The sequence below is a fragment of the Setaria viridis genome, chromosome 9 (genome assembly GCF_005286985.2).
Source record: "Setaria viridis chromosome 9, Setaria_viridis_v4.0, whole genome shotgun sequence".
Lineage (NCBI taxonomy): Eukaryota > Viridiplantae > Streptophyta > Magnoliopsida > Poales > Poaceae > Setaria > Setaria viridis.
The window spans coordinates 282,823-296,625 of NC_048271.2; the positions used below are offsets into that span (position 1 = coordinate 282,823).

Sequence of the window (13,803 nt, forward strand, 5' to 3'; positions counted from 1 at the left end):
ATACCTGAGACGTGCTTGTTCTGAAAATAAGCGAGTAGCCAGCATGCAGAAACCATCCTGACCCTAGAATCCGCGTTCTGTTTGTACGCAGAACAGTGTCCTTGAGAAAAGAAAAGGAATTCTTCTATTTATCATGCATCGTCCATTCATTTCAGGGGATATGGGCACCTCCAAAGTCCACATAACTACCCCGCAGGCCTCCAATTCGCATTGTACGTGCTTCACAATGCAGCCAAGCCGGCACATTGTGTGCATGAAGGGAAAAATGAAATAGAAAATATGCTACTCCACTAATATAATGGTATTTAAGAAGTGGCATTCGAATTTCAGATGCAAAACCACCAGCCTAAGCTTGAATAATCAGGCAATGTTTTCAGAGTGCCCCTTTGTGCTACCTTTGTAATGGCATGGAAGAGTTAAGTTCCTTATGTGTTTCAGTCCTCTTCCTACAACCTATATATCGCCAAATGCATGAGCATGTGGATGGGGTGTGCAAGTAGGCAGATCATGAACCTAATATCATCCAGTTTGCTCATTCAACCCCGCTTTGGAACTCGTAGCCTCGTGCAGCTAAACCCATTGAAACTATATTCAGTCATCCAGCAACGACCGCTGACGAACTGCTCATCTGCAGCCATGAGACCAGATCATCCCTTGAACTGATGAAGCTTCCAACATGAGACTCACTTGGACGGAATGGCGCCGCCATTTGTTCAAGGTGAGACGCGAATGCACTTGCCAGCCCCTGTGCAAACTTGTGGGTGCTGGACCCAGTGTACACGCTGAAGGACTCTGGCAAAGCCTTTTGCTGCACCAAGAGCTCTGAGATGGTCTGCATCCAATCATCGAATGCTGTCTTGGCCGCACCAACCGAAAGCGATCGCAGATCCAGTGACCACTCTCCATCCTTTCTGCTATGAAGCTTGGAGTACAAACCGTAGGTGTGGGCAAGCTGGAAGACTTCTCTTGCCCTCTGAGGAGGGAAGCCATGGTTCTGGCATATGTCGATCAGACAGTTGCAGTAAGGCCGGCGTACTTCAGGGGCCGCAGCGTTCAACACACCCTTTAGCTCCTTTGTAAGATCGTCAACACCCACTTGGTCTTCACCGAGCATTCTGATCAGCTTGACAAGGTTCTGGTTGACCTTTTCCAGGGAAGAAAGCACCACTTCCGTCTCCTCCCCGCTGCTCAGAGCGACAACAGAGAGCAAGCACCCACAGAGGCGATCATCGGGCTTGAGGCCCTTCTCCAGCCCCGCCTCAAGCACCTCCACTGCCTGCCGTATCCTCTGCGCCTTCCCAAGGCATTGGATCACAATGGTGTAGCTCATGATGTTGGGTTCTATCCCGCCCTTTAGCATTTCCGTAAACAGCTGGAGCGCCTGGTCTGTGTCCCCGTTGCTCCCGTAGATGTTGATCATGGCCGTGTAGCTCCACTTGTCTGGCTTGGGGACGTCACGGCACTCTGGATCCTTCATCTCGTTGAACAGCTGCTCGGCCTCGGCCACCAGCCCCACGTCGGCACACATGCTCAGCAACGTGTTGCACAGGATGTTATCGGCCGGCAGCTTCATCTCCCTCATCTGCTCCCAGAGCTGGAGCGCGTCGCGCCCCCAGCGCGCCCTCCCGTAGATCTTGGCAAGCGCGGTGAGCGTGCGCGCATTGGGCTCGACGCCCTGGGCGGTCATTTCGTCGAACAGGTTGCGCGCGAGGCCAGGCTTGCCGGTCTTGCCCAGCGCCTCGAGCAGCGCGTTGTAGACGAAGATGTTGGGCTTGATGCCGACCTCCTGCATCTCCTTGAAGACGAACTGGATGCCCTCGTAGTCTCCGGCCTCCCCGAACATCTTGGCGAGGACGGCGAAGGCGACGTGGTCGGGCTTCCAGCCGCTGCCCCTGGCGCGGTCGAAGAGCGCGAGCACCTCCTCCTTCATGCCGAGCTGCGCGTAGACGTCGAGGACGGCGGAGTAGGTGACCTCGTCGGGGAGGACGCCGTCGGCGGCGTACATGCGCTCGAACCACTCGACGGCCTTGGCGAAGTGGCGGCAGCGGCGCGCGGCGGTGATGAGCGTGGAGTAGGTGATGTTGTCGAGGGGGACGCCGGCGTCGAGCATGTCGAGCGCGAGGCGCTCGGCGTGCGGCCACTGGCGCGCGGCGCGGAGCGACTTGAGCGCGACGTTGAAGAAGATGGTGTCGAGCGGGAAGGCGGCGCTGGGGAGCGCCCGGAGCCAGGCGAGGAGGGAGAGCGACTTGCGCCACGACGGGTGGAGGTAGTTGAGGAGGAGGAGCGCGTCGGAGGGGGAGGGCGGGGAGCCCTGCGGGAAGAAGGCATCGAGGGTGGCGGCGAGGTCGGCGTCCTCGGGCAGCGCGCGGATGGCACGGAGGAGCGGCTGGAGCGGGGCGGAGGATGGGTGCGCGGAGGGGGAGCGACGGCGCTGGCGGCGGAGGGAGAGGACGGTGGGCTTGGGGCGGGAGGGGTTCACCCAGGTGGGCTCCGGGGTGGGGCGGTCGGCGGCGATCGGCGTGGGCTTGTCGTGGAGGAGCGTGCGGGTGAGCGGCTCGAGCTGCTCGGAGAGGGAGCGCGTGGAGGAGGAGGTGGCGGAGGAGCATAGGATGGTGGCGGTGGGCCTGGGCCTGGGCTTGAGGTGGCTCCGGCTTCGCGGCGGGGAGAGGAAGAGGAAGGCGGAGGCGGAGGCGGAGGCCGAGGCGGCGGTTGGTGGCGCCATGGCCGAAGCGGCGGGAGGAACGGATAGGAGGATCCTGGCTGGCCTCGCTGCAGTTTGGATTGGATTGGGTTGTGATGCCGCCGCGGAAGAAGAAGAACGCAGGCCAGTCAGTGGTAAATATATCCGCCAAAATGGATGGGCTCGATGTGCGTACGCTGCTCGGCCCATCTGTGTTTTGGGCCCAAACAGAAATAACCAATGGCTGCCCATCCAAACTCATACTGTTTGATTGACACTAACAGTAATTCCCCATTAGGATTATTCAGAAATGGAGCTATATATCATCACAACTGAAAAGAAAAAAGGATCCAAGGGCATGGTAGGTGTTTGTCAAGGAGCATTGTTGATCTTCATGGCGTCCATGATGTTCTTTCCCTCGAGCTTGCTGGACAGCACGAGCTTTACGTAGTCCTCGACGCCGACGGTCCTGTAGCGCGGCGCCTCGTCTTGTCCGACGATGATCTCCTCCAGCGGCCCGTACGTGCCGCCGAACATGGCGGTGTGGAAGGCGGCGACGGAGATCCGCTCGTGGCGCGCGTTGACCACCGCCCTGTGCTCGATGCTCTTGTACCTGCCGTTGGTGAGCACCTCGATGACGTCGCCGACGTTGGCGATCAGGGCCCCCGGCAGCGGCTCCACCGGGATCCAGGCGCCCTCCCGCCTGATCTGCAGGCCGGCCACGGGGCTCGCCTGCAGCAGCAGCGTGAGCCCGACGGCGTCGGAGTGCGGCGACAGGCCCAGCACCTTGTCGTGCGCCTGCGGGCACGGCGGGTAGTAGTTGATCCGCATGCCCTGCGCGGCGGCGATCCTCGTCATCTCCTCCGTGTCCGCCACGCCCAGGTTCCTGGCCATGGCTCGGAGCAGGCCGGCGGCCACCCGCTGCACCTCCGCGGCGTAGCGCTGGAGCGAGCCGCCGAAAGTGGCGGGGCGGGAAGGCCAGAAGTTGAGGTAGCGGTACTCGGGCGGCAGCGTGGAGAGGAAGAGCATGTCGGCCCAGTCCAGCTTCTGGTCCTCGGAGACGACGAAGGCCTGCCCGTAGCCCTCGATCCCGCCGGGCCCCTGCGCAAGGGCCTGCTTCTCCGCGAGCGGGAGCTGGAAGAAGGCCTTGAGGTCCTCCCTGACGTCGTGGATGACCTCGTCGGGCACGCCGTGGTTGACGACCTGGAAGAAGCCCCAGTCCTCGCAGGCGGCCCTCAGGCTGGCGGCCTCAATATCCATGGACGACGACGGGTCGAGCAGCCTGCCGAGGTCCACGACGGGCACCGTGACGGTGGCAGCAGAGAGCGCTGGAGCGTCGGCGCCGCGGAGGTAGCGGTGGAGGACGGCCGGCGTGAGCTCGTCGGCGGGGCGCGCGGCGAGGTCCTGCACGTTGGGGACGGGCAGCGACCCGCCCAGGTTGCGCGGCTTGGCTGATGTATCATCCATGGTGGTTTTTTTTTTTTTTGTTTGGTTAGTGGTTATCGATGGGTGTGGCTCATCAAGGTGCTTGATTTTCAGTTCTGGGTTAGGTGGCTGGGCTGCCTTTAGCTCTTTATTACATTATATATCGCCTTGTTGCAATAATCTATTAATTAATCCTTTTTGCTTGATGTAATCGTTGACGCACACATGACGTTTTGTTCTACTCCTCCCTCTGTTTTAAAACATAAATCATTTTTAATTTTAGCCTAAACCAAACTTACCTGATTTTGTCTAACTTATTAATAGACCCTGGACATATATATATTTTAGAAAAAAGGGCGATCTATTAGTTCCTAGGCTGCCCATGATCGATCCGGCTAATTGCATTTTGGCACCTGCATCTCCTCGCAATGTTATTTGCTTCTTATATTTCTAATCTTGTATTTAATTTGCTGGTGCTTGGCAGCTTGCACCCATAGGTTAAGCACCCAAGCTAGGTTTCGTCTCTTATGAGTGACCCGAGCGAGATCGACGTGGACGGTGACGCTGGCTTGGGCTTGGCATTTGGCAAACCCACCACCATCGTCATCGTCCGATATGAACTCTTTCTAATACAAAGGCCGTCATTTTTTTAAGCTCTTTTTATGAAAGATTTTCACAAATACGCTTTGGACCCTTAGCTTGACGCCAAGCTTACACATCTTGATGCCAGTCCATGCGCAGCTGCTGACGAGCGCGATCACCGATCAGCAGCTAGCCATATATTCTTGTCCGATATGATGCAAGCTTGCAGCTACCTAGCTTAATTGGATATTCACCAGCTAGCAACCGTGGAATGGACGTATATATATGTGTGTGTGTTTGTGCAGCATCTGATGATGGTCCCAAAGCACAGTAAACAACAATCAACAATCTATAGACATACACGCCGCTAGCAATAATCCATCTGACGTGCCTCATCGATGTGTACGTCGTTCATCAGAAATTCCTTAGGCCTGCATGCACACGTACATGTAATAAACAACATGCATGTTTCAAACGGCGGCAACAAAACGAAATGCCTGTCTCATGTGAATACAAGGACTTGAAACCTTGGTGTTGACGTTGGTGCAGAGCCAATCCAGTCCCTCGTACAGGCCTTCTCCGGACGTTGCACGAGCACTCTGGATGTGCCTGCAGTTAGTTTCAATGTTGGTTGCACACACATAAGTCAATTCACTCAACTAATCCTAAGCTAACTCTGCAAGGACTTTATAGATGCTGTGTGTATCAGGAAGTAATTAAAGTGGGCAGGTCGATACGTACCATCTACGACGGGTACCAAGGGACCGATGAAGACCAAGCTCCTCTGCCATCTCGGCTGCAGTCATGGCGTTGGGAAGGTCCTGCTTGTTTGCAAACACGAGCAGCGCGGCGTCTCTAAGCTCCTCCTCGTTGAGCAAGGCGTTGAGCTCATCCCTGGCCAGACGAACGCGGTCCCTGTCGCTGCTGTCGACGACGAAGACGATGCCCTGGGTGTCATGGAAGTAGTACTTCCACAAGGGCCGGTTCTGCAGTAGCCACCGAGGTAGGAATAATGTGTTGGCACACTTAATTAAGCAAACTGGTAGAAATAAAGCATTGTATTTGTGTCACAGCAGCATATACGTACCGGGGCACTGCCACCGACATCCCAGAAAGTGAAGCTGATGCTCTTGTACTCAATCGTCTCAATGTTGAATGCTGTGGCAAAAATTAAGCTCTGTGTCTTGGTCAAGTGAAAACGAATCAAATCTGAAACTTTGGACAGAGCGTTCAAGGACGGGGAGAGTAATGTGTGTACCGACGGTTGCGACGGTGGTGGAGGTGGCGAGCTCGCCGGTCTTGAGCCTGTAGAGGATGGTGGTCTTGCCGGCGGCGTCGAGGCCCAGCATGAGGATCCGCGCCTGCAGCTGCTTCGTCAGGCGATAGCTGAGACCCAGCAGCCGACCCATCGCCAAACCCATCGCTAGCTCTCAACCTCAATGGAGCTGCTTGCTGGTTTGCTTTGGGAGTCTTGTTTGACCACTGACGCTCAAGATGCTCTCATCAAGAAGCAAAGCAAGCCACGCCATGGTGCTTGGTCACCAAGCAAATGTCAATAAACCGACCCATTTCTTACTCTACTTGTACAAGGAGATTAAGGAATAGGATACGTACGTGGCGAGCAACACACACACAGGCGCCATGTGCACCGATCCGCCGCAAATCTCTCGTCAACTGACACCAAGCCTCAAGGTATCAGTATTCAGTAGACCATCCATGTGAAGAGATGAGATGGAATTCCCCACAGAGCTGCTGAACGATGCCATCACTGATGCTCACTCTCTCCATACTCTGTCAGTCACCGTGTCAAGCAAACACTACTAGTATCTATCCCCTGGCCAGTATCCACGCAGCAACGGAGGGCCCACTCAATGCTTTTACACAAAAACCAACCAGACCTGAGTATCGACACCGGGCACCAATGCTAAGGCTTTCTTCACCACATCAAAGAATAGGGGGACATTTGTGACTAACCACACGCATGAATATAAACCGTACTCGGTATTCATTCATTCCCAGATTCCAACGTCATAGCATCAATGGATCGTCAGTCAGCGAAAAGCGATCAGCGAAAACTCCTGTCGCATGACAGCCAAAAAATGATTAACACAACCAGATATAAACCATCAGGGCGCACCCACCCGAAAACAATAGTTCCAAAGTACAGGATACAGTATATGTGGCGAGGGTGCTTTCATTTTTATGGGGATAAAGAGCTGCCTGCTGCCTCAGGCAATCATATCTCATAGTTCCAAGTGCTCTCCGCTATTAGCTTTGGTGCTTTGCTTTGATCGGACAGATCAAACGTCGTCGCAACCTGCACAATAGGAAGCATCAGGCGACCAGGATTAAGGAAAACCATGAGACCAAATGTAAGCAAACGCGTACAGACATAGAAACATCCAAGAATGAAGGCAAGACACTCCTTGACAACAACATTGGTAAACAATTGTATTTTATTATGCGTCAATCACAAGTTCACAACCAAGGCAAAACAGCAGAATATTTTAGCATCTTTACCACCAGTGTTTCAGCAGCACAGCAGAATTGCAAAAACTCAGGGCCAATTCCCTTGGATTGGGGTTGGGGAGGAAAAAGGATTAATTTATCTTCCAATGTCAACAGTATGGATCATATCCTAGCCTAAAGTGAGAATTGATGCACTCGTTACAAAACATTGTTTAAGTACCAAACCAAATCATAGAAACAAAAGAAACCTTCCAAATACCTCTTTTTAAGCCAGTTAAATCATTTATATCCTAACAAAGTGGCGGAACCAGCGACTTCGATGAGCCTGGGCATCTCCACTCTCCAGCTATACAACTAGTGCTAACCAACAGCAGAACACTAAATTAGCTAATGGTTTTGGCAGGTGATGAGCCCGGGCAGATGCCCAGGGTGGCCGGGCCTTGGGTCCACCAGTGCCTAACATCGAGAAGGTCCCAAATTCATACCCGCAACTACAAAAGTACAGGTATAAATCACAGTACCCTGAGTCCCCTCATACTCCACTATAAATTCCCTTTTATATTCAAGCAACAAACAACCTTAGAGCAACAGGATTGCTTGAACTTCTAAGGAGGTAAGCCTTTTGTAACAACTATCAGGATAACCATACTTTTCACAAACTTGACGATCTCTATATATATGAGACACAAATTTGGGACATTTTCAATGGCATTTATTCCGAGATTTCTGGGCTTAAAAGGACATAATTCCCTGGCTATTTCATCTAAATTTTGACAGTAAATGTTTGGAGGAGACAACTATGTTTTCAAGTAGTAATAATAACTAAATGACCCACTTAACCCATACAAGAGGTTCTTTAATGTCAGGTTTAGGTGATTTTTGGTGAGCACAACCTTTACATCCAATTATGGAATCCTTATAGACCCTTCATACAGCTCAGGTGGGGATCTTTTTCCCCATTTTCCAGAACAATAACAGACTTTTGTCATGTACTTGTAATGCTTTAGAACAAATTTATTAGAACTGTTTAAGGTATGGGACTGATTAAAGATGTATTTACAGATTAATTTATGCCAAGCTCCTGACCTCAAAGGCTCAATATGTATGTTGAGTTCAAATAAACTACTTTTTTTTTTAGAAAAAATGCAAGCTCAGCAATTTTTCTTGGACTACTGTGTGACGTTTCAACTTTCAACTACTGTGAGCATGTTTGGATGAGGACACAGCTTGAATCTAAACTAAATCGCAACATATCCAAATCAAACCCCTCTATCAGAACACCTCTGCAGCAACAGGTGCATAGATAACTCTCTTTCCATCATTACTCTATTTTTTCACAAACTAGACACCAACATAACTCCTCTCAGATGTCCACAGAACAATCCATGCTCAACATAAAAAATGCTTCTTTCGACCAAGCACCCGAAAATGGGATTAGTTTCCTTGGAAACTGCTCTATTGAAAAAGTGGGCGGCCAGGGATAATACTGGATGTAGGATTACGAGGAATAAATATTCCCATTGCATGATCCAAATATAAGAAATGGGCAATTTGTTGTGTGCTTAGACTTGGGAATGCTCAGAGCAGCTACCATGGGGTGTAAGGCACATCTCATTTCTAGCAATAATGAAAATGTTTTGTTGCAAGTTGCAACCACCTAAGACAGCACCCAACCCACACAACAAATGAGCACACATGTGCAATTGTTTCGTGCATACCCTGATTTCAATTTTCACCCATACATACTGATGGCTCGTCCTTGCAACGGTTCATGTTCTCGAGCGGAAAGCCGCAGTCACTAGTACTAGTACGATAGGAAAATGGGAGCGGGTTTCTAGCATACATTTGGTTACTGTTCTAGCCTAGAAGACCGGAATTTCTGAGTCCCTCTACAGTAGGATTCAAAATCCAAGGTGGAACAGAGAATAGATTGATCATCGGGCATAGTAAAGAAGTACAGTAGTATGTACATACCAAACAGCACTAAAAAGTAGTAATAACAGGGTGGAAGCAGACCTTGAAGGAGGCGCTGGCCTTGGAATCCCTGGTCCACTCGAGGCCCAGCAGCTTGGTGGATGCGTGGTAGGTGCCCTTGATGGCGTCCCCTCCCTGGAACTTCCTGGAGACGGCGAACTCCCAGGCGTTCTTGTTGGTGTCGAAGAGGGGCTCGATGGTGGTGAGGCGGTCGGGGCCGTGGGCGTAGGTGTACTTGACGCGGCAGCCGCCGGAACCGATGGAGTGGCTGAAGTTGACCTTGTTGGCGGGATCGAAGGTGACGGAGCAGTCGAGCGCGGTGCGGGAGGGCGGCGCGGCGGCGGGGGGTGCCGGGGGCGGGGCGAGGGTGGTGGAGTGGGTGTAGGTGAGGCTGACGCGCTTGTCGAGCACGAGCGCGGAGTTCATGAACTGGAAGCGCACATCCTGCGGAAGGAGGAGGTAGGTGGTGGAGGCATGGTGAAGGTGAATAGAGGTGCTAAAGCCAGATGAAGTGGCTAAATTTTACCTGGTTGTGTGGCTTGAGGTCGATGAGGAAGGCGCCTGGCTTCTCGAGGGTGAAGGTGAGGCCCCGGAGGGAGGGCCCGTTGGCGAAGGCGGCCTCGGTGGCGGAGGCCTTGAAGCGGAGGTCGCCAGCGGCGGGGACGGCGAGGGTGGTGGCGGCGGTGGCCTTGTCGCCCTCGTAGCGGCCCTTGACGGTGGCCTTCATCTCAGCAGAAGCAGAAGGAGAGCCCTGTCGTCTGCTGCCTCTCCTCGGAGTCTCCGCCCGCCGCCGCCGCCGCCGCCGCCGCCGCCGTGCTTTCTCCTTGCGCTTGGGAATTGGAGGCTGGAGGCTGTCTGGAGTCTGGACCCCATCCTCCCTATCTCTTCTTTTACGCCCTTTGCTTTGCACCAATCGCCCGCCGCCGTCCTTGTTGGGCTCCTACCTACCCAACCCGACCTAACCGGCCCATTCTGGAGGCAGAACGCAGTTGGGCTGGGCCAAAAGTAAGTCGTCTCGTTTAGCAGGTTCCTGAACCAGCAGCTGCTGAAACTGCACAATTGATTGGATAACAAACACGTTGCTTCATTCACTGATAGAGCAAAGATTAAAATTTGGCGAAGAGCAGACATTTCGGCCAAAAGCTTGTACGATTGCCAAGTTCTCTACACAATTCCAATGCCGATTCACACAGCAGGCCAAGTTCTCTACACCTGGCGAACCAGAGCAAATATTACTAGAGATCAATCCGGATTCCAGAGTGCTTGCCAATGCTAGAGGCAGCTGATCGATCACGCGGATTGCACGGATGCATCGAGGTCACACGAATGGGGTGATCCAGACGGGCTCGACGTCCGCGGAGTGGCCGCCGGCGATGGGCACGCCCCTCATCTCCTCCTCCTCCATCGAGTACTCGCAGATGGCGTGCGGCGCCAGCATCTCCACCTCCCGCTGCGCCAAGTAGACGCAGCTCTCGCGCAGCCCCGCCGCCGGGTAGAGCTCCACGGCCACCACCGCCGACGCCACCGACCCCACGAACACCGCCCGCCCGGGCGTCTCATCCATCAGGCCCCACTTGCGCTCCCCCGCCGACAGCAGCACCTGCACCTCCACCTGCGCGTCCACCGCCCCGTTCCCCCACACCCTGTACAGCTTCCGCACCACCAGCAGCTCCCCGTCGCTCTCCACCAGGTACAGGCGGTCCCGCCGCCGCCGCCAGATGCCGTGCAGATCGTCCACCGGGTAATCCGCCTCCCGCAGCACCGACACCGCCGCCGCGCGCGCGCGCAGGTCGCCGCGGAACGCCAGCACCGCGCCGTCGTACCCCAGCGCGCACAGCCGCCCGCTCCAGAAGGCCATGTCCCTGAAGCCCCCGTGCCGGGCGCCCTCCTCGACGCCGATGGTCATCCAGGCGCCGGAGACGGCGGGCTGGAGCAGCGCGACCGTGCCCGTTCGGCCTAGCGCGGCGGCGATCCAGCATGGGGAGGTGGGCGGGCCGGAGAGGACCACCTTGGAGACCGGGAACACCGGGGGCGGGGGCACGGCAACGGATTGCCCGGTGACGAGGTTGCAGAGGGCCATCGAGCGGTCGGCGTCGAAGGCCATGGCGAGCCAGCCGCCGGTGTGACCGCAGCAGCGTCCGGCGCCGACGCTCGCGGGGAGCGCGAAAGGTAGGACCTTGCGGCGGTGGAGGCTGAAGAAGGCCAGCCCGCCGCCGACTCCTGGGCGGCGGAGGAGGAGGCGCGGGGCCTCGAAGGGGAGGTCGGACGGGAACCGCTCCCGCACGCACGCGCGCCAGGAGACGCAGACGAGGCGGACGGCGACGCGGTCGCGCGGGCCGAGGACGGCGACGATGCGCTCCAGCAGCTCCGGGGGGAGGTCGGGCCAGGCGGAGGCGGACCCCCTCCTTTCTTGCGGGATACAGGGGCGCCGCCGCTGGGGGGAGGCCATCACACACACGCTGGGGAGCTTGCCGGTGGGCCGACAGATCCCTCCGCTTCACGCCGATGACCGCGCTCAACGGCCACGCTTGTTGATGTTGACGAGCATCTCTCTGAATCTGAATTCGCCTCTTCTCCGATCTACGGCAGCTGCATCATGCCCCGCGGCGGCGCTTGCTTCCCCGGCCGGGGCATTTCAAGCACCAGCCTACTGCTTTTTCTCTATCTGTCGTCGGGAACAGTCCCCAACCACCTCACCGTGTGGACCCATCCAGATGCCTTTCCGCGTGGAGACCTTAGCGGGATCCAACGACGCCTCCTCGAGCGAGCAATCCTCTCTTCCGCTTAAGGTTCAATTATTCTTTGTGTTCCTGATTTGCTTCGATCTGATTTCTTCCCTTGACCATAAACGAATCATATATACTTCGTTGTTTGGACCTGAACACCCGTGATGGATGTACTAATTTGGTTGCAGGAGCTGCCCTGATAAAAATCAGAGAACAATGGCCATTGTGCCGAGAAATGAGCAGCTCGGACACTATGGTCGAGATAGGTTCTTGCTTTGGTGATTGTGATCCTATTCAATATGAAATGCTTATCTTAACATCACTCAACAAACTGGCACCTGTTACTACTGTCTATTATCGGCTTTCATTTTGAATGTCACTGAAATTGTCTTGGTTTGGGGTTGATGGGTGTTTCTATTTTCTGATAACATTCTGACCCCGCCACACAGTAAAGGCAGCAAAAGAGGATGTAAAACCTGTCATTTTTTTCAGAATTTTAGAATTTTTCTTCCTCACGTGAACCTGTGATTCTTTTGTAAAACAAATCAGAGATACTTGTCATTCTAGTTCACACGAAACCTGCCATTCTTCTTCACATGAATATGTCAAAACATCCACATGTATTTCATATAAAAAGATTACTAGTATATAATAGTTAGTACATTGTCAGGAAGAACAATCAGCTCTAAAATGGTACAAAATGTGTCATGAATCCAGCTCCAAAGTAGATTCAGTCATTCAGTTTCTAATGCATAATCAAACTCTGAATAATTGTTTGATCATATTTGCAGTCAGTAATGGGCAGAATCTTCAGAGTATCAAACATTACCTCGAAAAAAAATCAAAGAACCAAGTGTGAACCGAGAGAAACTCAAGTCTTAACTCAAGCTTCTCCATCACCACCTTGAATGGATCATTGAACCTCACGAACTCAAGGTGCAGCTTCTTCAGGCAGGGGAGTCAGGCATCATTGACACTGGTGAACAGATGAGACGCATTACGCAACGCCTTGTAAGCACTACAATGATTGACAGCCTGAGAGGCCGTGTTGGAACCATGAGCAGCATGTTGGCGGCACCTGTGCACACGGTGGAGGTGGCGCGGAGGACGAGGGGGCACCAGAGGACGAGTTGCGGCGGCAGACATGGGAGTATTGGACAGGGGGGACGCGTGCGGAGCTGTGACGGCGGTCGGCGGATGATGGGAGCCACCAGCGGACAGCTGCGGTGGTGGTTGAGGAGGACGGAGGCCACGTCGGCAGCGCCGCTGCGGGCTTCCAGTCCAGGACCACTCGTCGGCACGGCGGACGATGCAAGCGGAGGCGAACTGGCGAAGCATGCAAGCCGAGATCGCTTGGAGTTGGAGCCAAGCCGACAACGCGAGCGCGTGCGATAAGAGCAAGGCTAATAATTTAGCCTGCTGTTGGCTAAATACAAGTGCCATGTCATATATAGCCAATAATTCAGCCACCTCATATAATGGCTTGGCTACTAGGTTGGCTAAAAGGATGGTTGCACTATAGATGAAAGTATTTAATGTTTGCATGTGCACATCATCAGCTGTGGTTAGATCTTTGTGGCCATTCTTCAATACAAATAAGCTCATGCATCCATCCACTACACATATTGAAATGAAATGCAACTGCATATAACGATTCAGATATCTATTTCATACATGATGATTCTTTTTTTGGGGGGGATAATTTCATACATGATGATTCAGAGATGCAGTTCATGCACCTACAAATTCAGAGATGCAGTTCATACTTGCATCTACGGATTCAGAGATGCAGCACTTCATCCATAAAAACAAACTACGGAGATGCAGTACATAACATTGGATTGAGCCCTTCACTTCCTTTGGAGTTTGGTGCTCACCTGCCGAACACTAGGTTCAATCAGATCGAGTTAGAGCTGCAGGCAAGTTGGATAGGTGACGCAAAAAATT

General features: G+C 53.6%; 5 protein-coding genes and 1 long non-coding RNA gene across 7 annotated transcripts; 1 reads left to right on the forward strand and 5 right to left on the reverse strand.

Moving 5' to 3' along the window:
• Positions 1–266: 266 nt before the first annotated feature.
• LOC117836832 (pentatricopeptide repeat-containing protein At5g46580, chloroplastic) lies at positions 267–2,818 on the reverse strand. Its single transcript, XM_034716348.2, has one exon. The coding sequence runs from the start codon at positions 2,720–2,722 to the stop codon at positions 596–598; it is 2,127 nt and encodes a 708-aa protein (XP_034572239.1). The 5' UTR covers positions 2,723–2,818; the 3' UTR covers positions 267–595.
• A 107-nt stretch (positions 2,819–2,925) lies between these two features.
• Positions 2,926–4,799, reverse strand: LOC117836835 (S-norcoclaurine synthase 1). Its single transcript, XM_034716351.2, has one exon. The coding sequence runs from the start codon at positions 4,145–4,147 to the stop codon at positions 3,053–3,055; it is 1,095 nt and encodes a 364-aa protein (XP_034572242.1). The 5' UTR covers positions 4,148–4,799; the 3' UTR covers positions 2,926–3,052.
• Positions 4,800–4,945: 146 nt separating this feature from the next.
• LOC117836837 (ADP-ribosylation factor 1) lies at positions 4,946–6,521 on the reverse strand. Of its 2 annotated transcripts, XM_034716353.2 has the most exons (6): positions 6,302–6,521; positions 5,946–6,220; positions 5,775–5,845; positions 5,429–5,673; positions 5,215–5,296; positions 4,946–5,118 (listed from the first exon to the last, which is right to left on the reverse strand). In XM_034716353.2, the coding sequence occupies exons 2-6, from the start codon at positions 6,106–6,108 to the stop codon at positions 5,113–5,115; spliced, it is 567 nt and encodes a 188-aa protein (XP_034572244.1). In that variant the 5' UTR covers positions 6,109–6,220; positions 6,302–6,521; the 3' UTR covers positions 4,946–5,112. The 2 variants fall into 2 exon arrangements, with proteins under 2 accessions (XP_034572244.1, XP_072147399.1); XM_072291298.1 differs by having other exon boundaries at positions 5,946–6,521.
• A 148-nt stretch (positions 6,522–6,669) lies between these two features.
• On the reverse strand, positions 6,670–10,118 carry LOC117836836 (outer envelope pore protein 24, chloroplastic). The gene is made up of 3 exons (XM_034716352.2): positions 9,657–10,118; positions 9,173–9,574; positions 6,670–7,004 (listed from the first exon to the last, which is right to left on the reverse strand). Exons 1-3 carry the CDS (start codon positions 9,855–9,857, stop codon positions 6,924–6,926), a joined length of 684 nt encoding a protein of 227 aa, XP_034572243.1. The 5' UTR covers positions 9,858–10,118; the 3' UTR covers positions 6,670–6,923.
• A 142-nt stretch (positions 10,119–10,260) lies between these two features.
• LOC117836834 (uncharacterized) lies at positions 10,261–11,579 on the reverse strand. The gene has a single exon (XM_034716350.2). The coding sequence runs from the start codon at positions 11,577–11,579 to the stop codon at positions 10,449–10,451; it is 1,131 nt and encodes a 376-aa protein (XP_034572241.1). The 3' UTR covers positions 10,261–10,448.
• Positions 11,580–11,777: 198 nt separating this feature from the next.
• Positions 11,778–13,475, forward strand: LOC117836841 (uncharacterized). The gene is made up of 2 exons (XR_004636174.2): positions 11,778–11,919; positions 12,648–13,475. It is a non-coding gene; the product is annotated as an uncharacterized lncRNA (long non-coding RNA).
• Positions 13,476–13,803: the final 328 nt, after the last annotated feature.

What these genes read in the sequence shown, in the direction of transcription:
- LOC117836835 (XM_034716351.2), bottom strand. Translation starts at nt 4,147, where the DNA reads ATGGATGATACATCAGCCAAGCCGCGCAACCTGGGCGGGTCGCTGCCC.
- LOC117836834 (XM_034716350.2), bottom strand. Translation starts at nt 11,579, where the DNA reads ATGGCCTCCCCCCAGCGGCGGCGCCCCTGTATCCCGCAAGAAAGGAGG.
- LOC117836832 (XM_034716348.2), bottom strand. Translation starts at nt 2,722, where the DNA reads ATGGCGCCACCAACCGCCGCCTCGGCCTCCGCCTCCGCCTCCGCCTTC.
- LOC117836836 (XM_034716352.2), bottom strand. Translation starts at nt 9,857, where the DNA reads ATGAAGGCCACCGTCAAGGGCCGCTACGAGGGCGACAAGGCCACCGCC. An exon ending in ACCTCAAGCCACACAACCAG is followed by an intron (nt 9,575 to 9,656) that starts GTAAAATTTAGC and finishes CTCCTTCCGCAG; the next exon opens with GATGTGCGCTTCCAGTTCAT. An exon ending in AGGCCAGCGCCTCCTTCAAG is followed by an intron (nt 7,005 to 9,172) that starts GTCTGCTTCCAC and finishes CCTATTGTGCAG; the next exon opens with GTTGCGACGACGTTTGATCT.
- LOC117836837 (XM_034716353.2), bottom strand. Translation starts at nt 6,108, where the DNA reads ATGGGTTTGGCGATGGGTCGGCTGCTGGGTCTCAGCTATCGCCTGACG. An exon ending in CACCACCGTCGCAACCGTCG is followed by an intron (nt 5,846 to 5,945) that starts GTACACACATTA and finishes TTTTTGCCACAG; the next exon opens with CATTCAACATTGAGACGATT. An exon ending in ATGTCGGTGGCAGTGCCCCG is followed by an intron (nt 5,674 to 5,774) that starts GTACGTATATGC and finishes TGGCTACTGCAG; the next exon opens with AACCGGCCCTTGTGGAAGTA.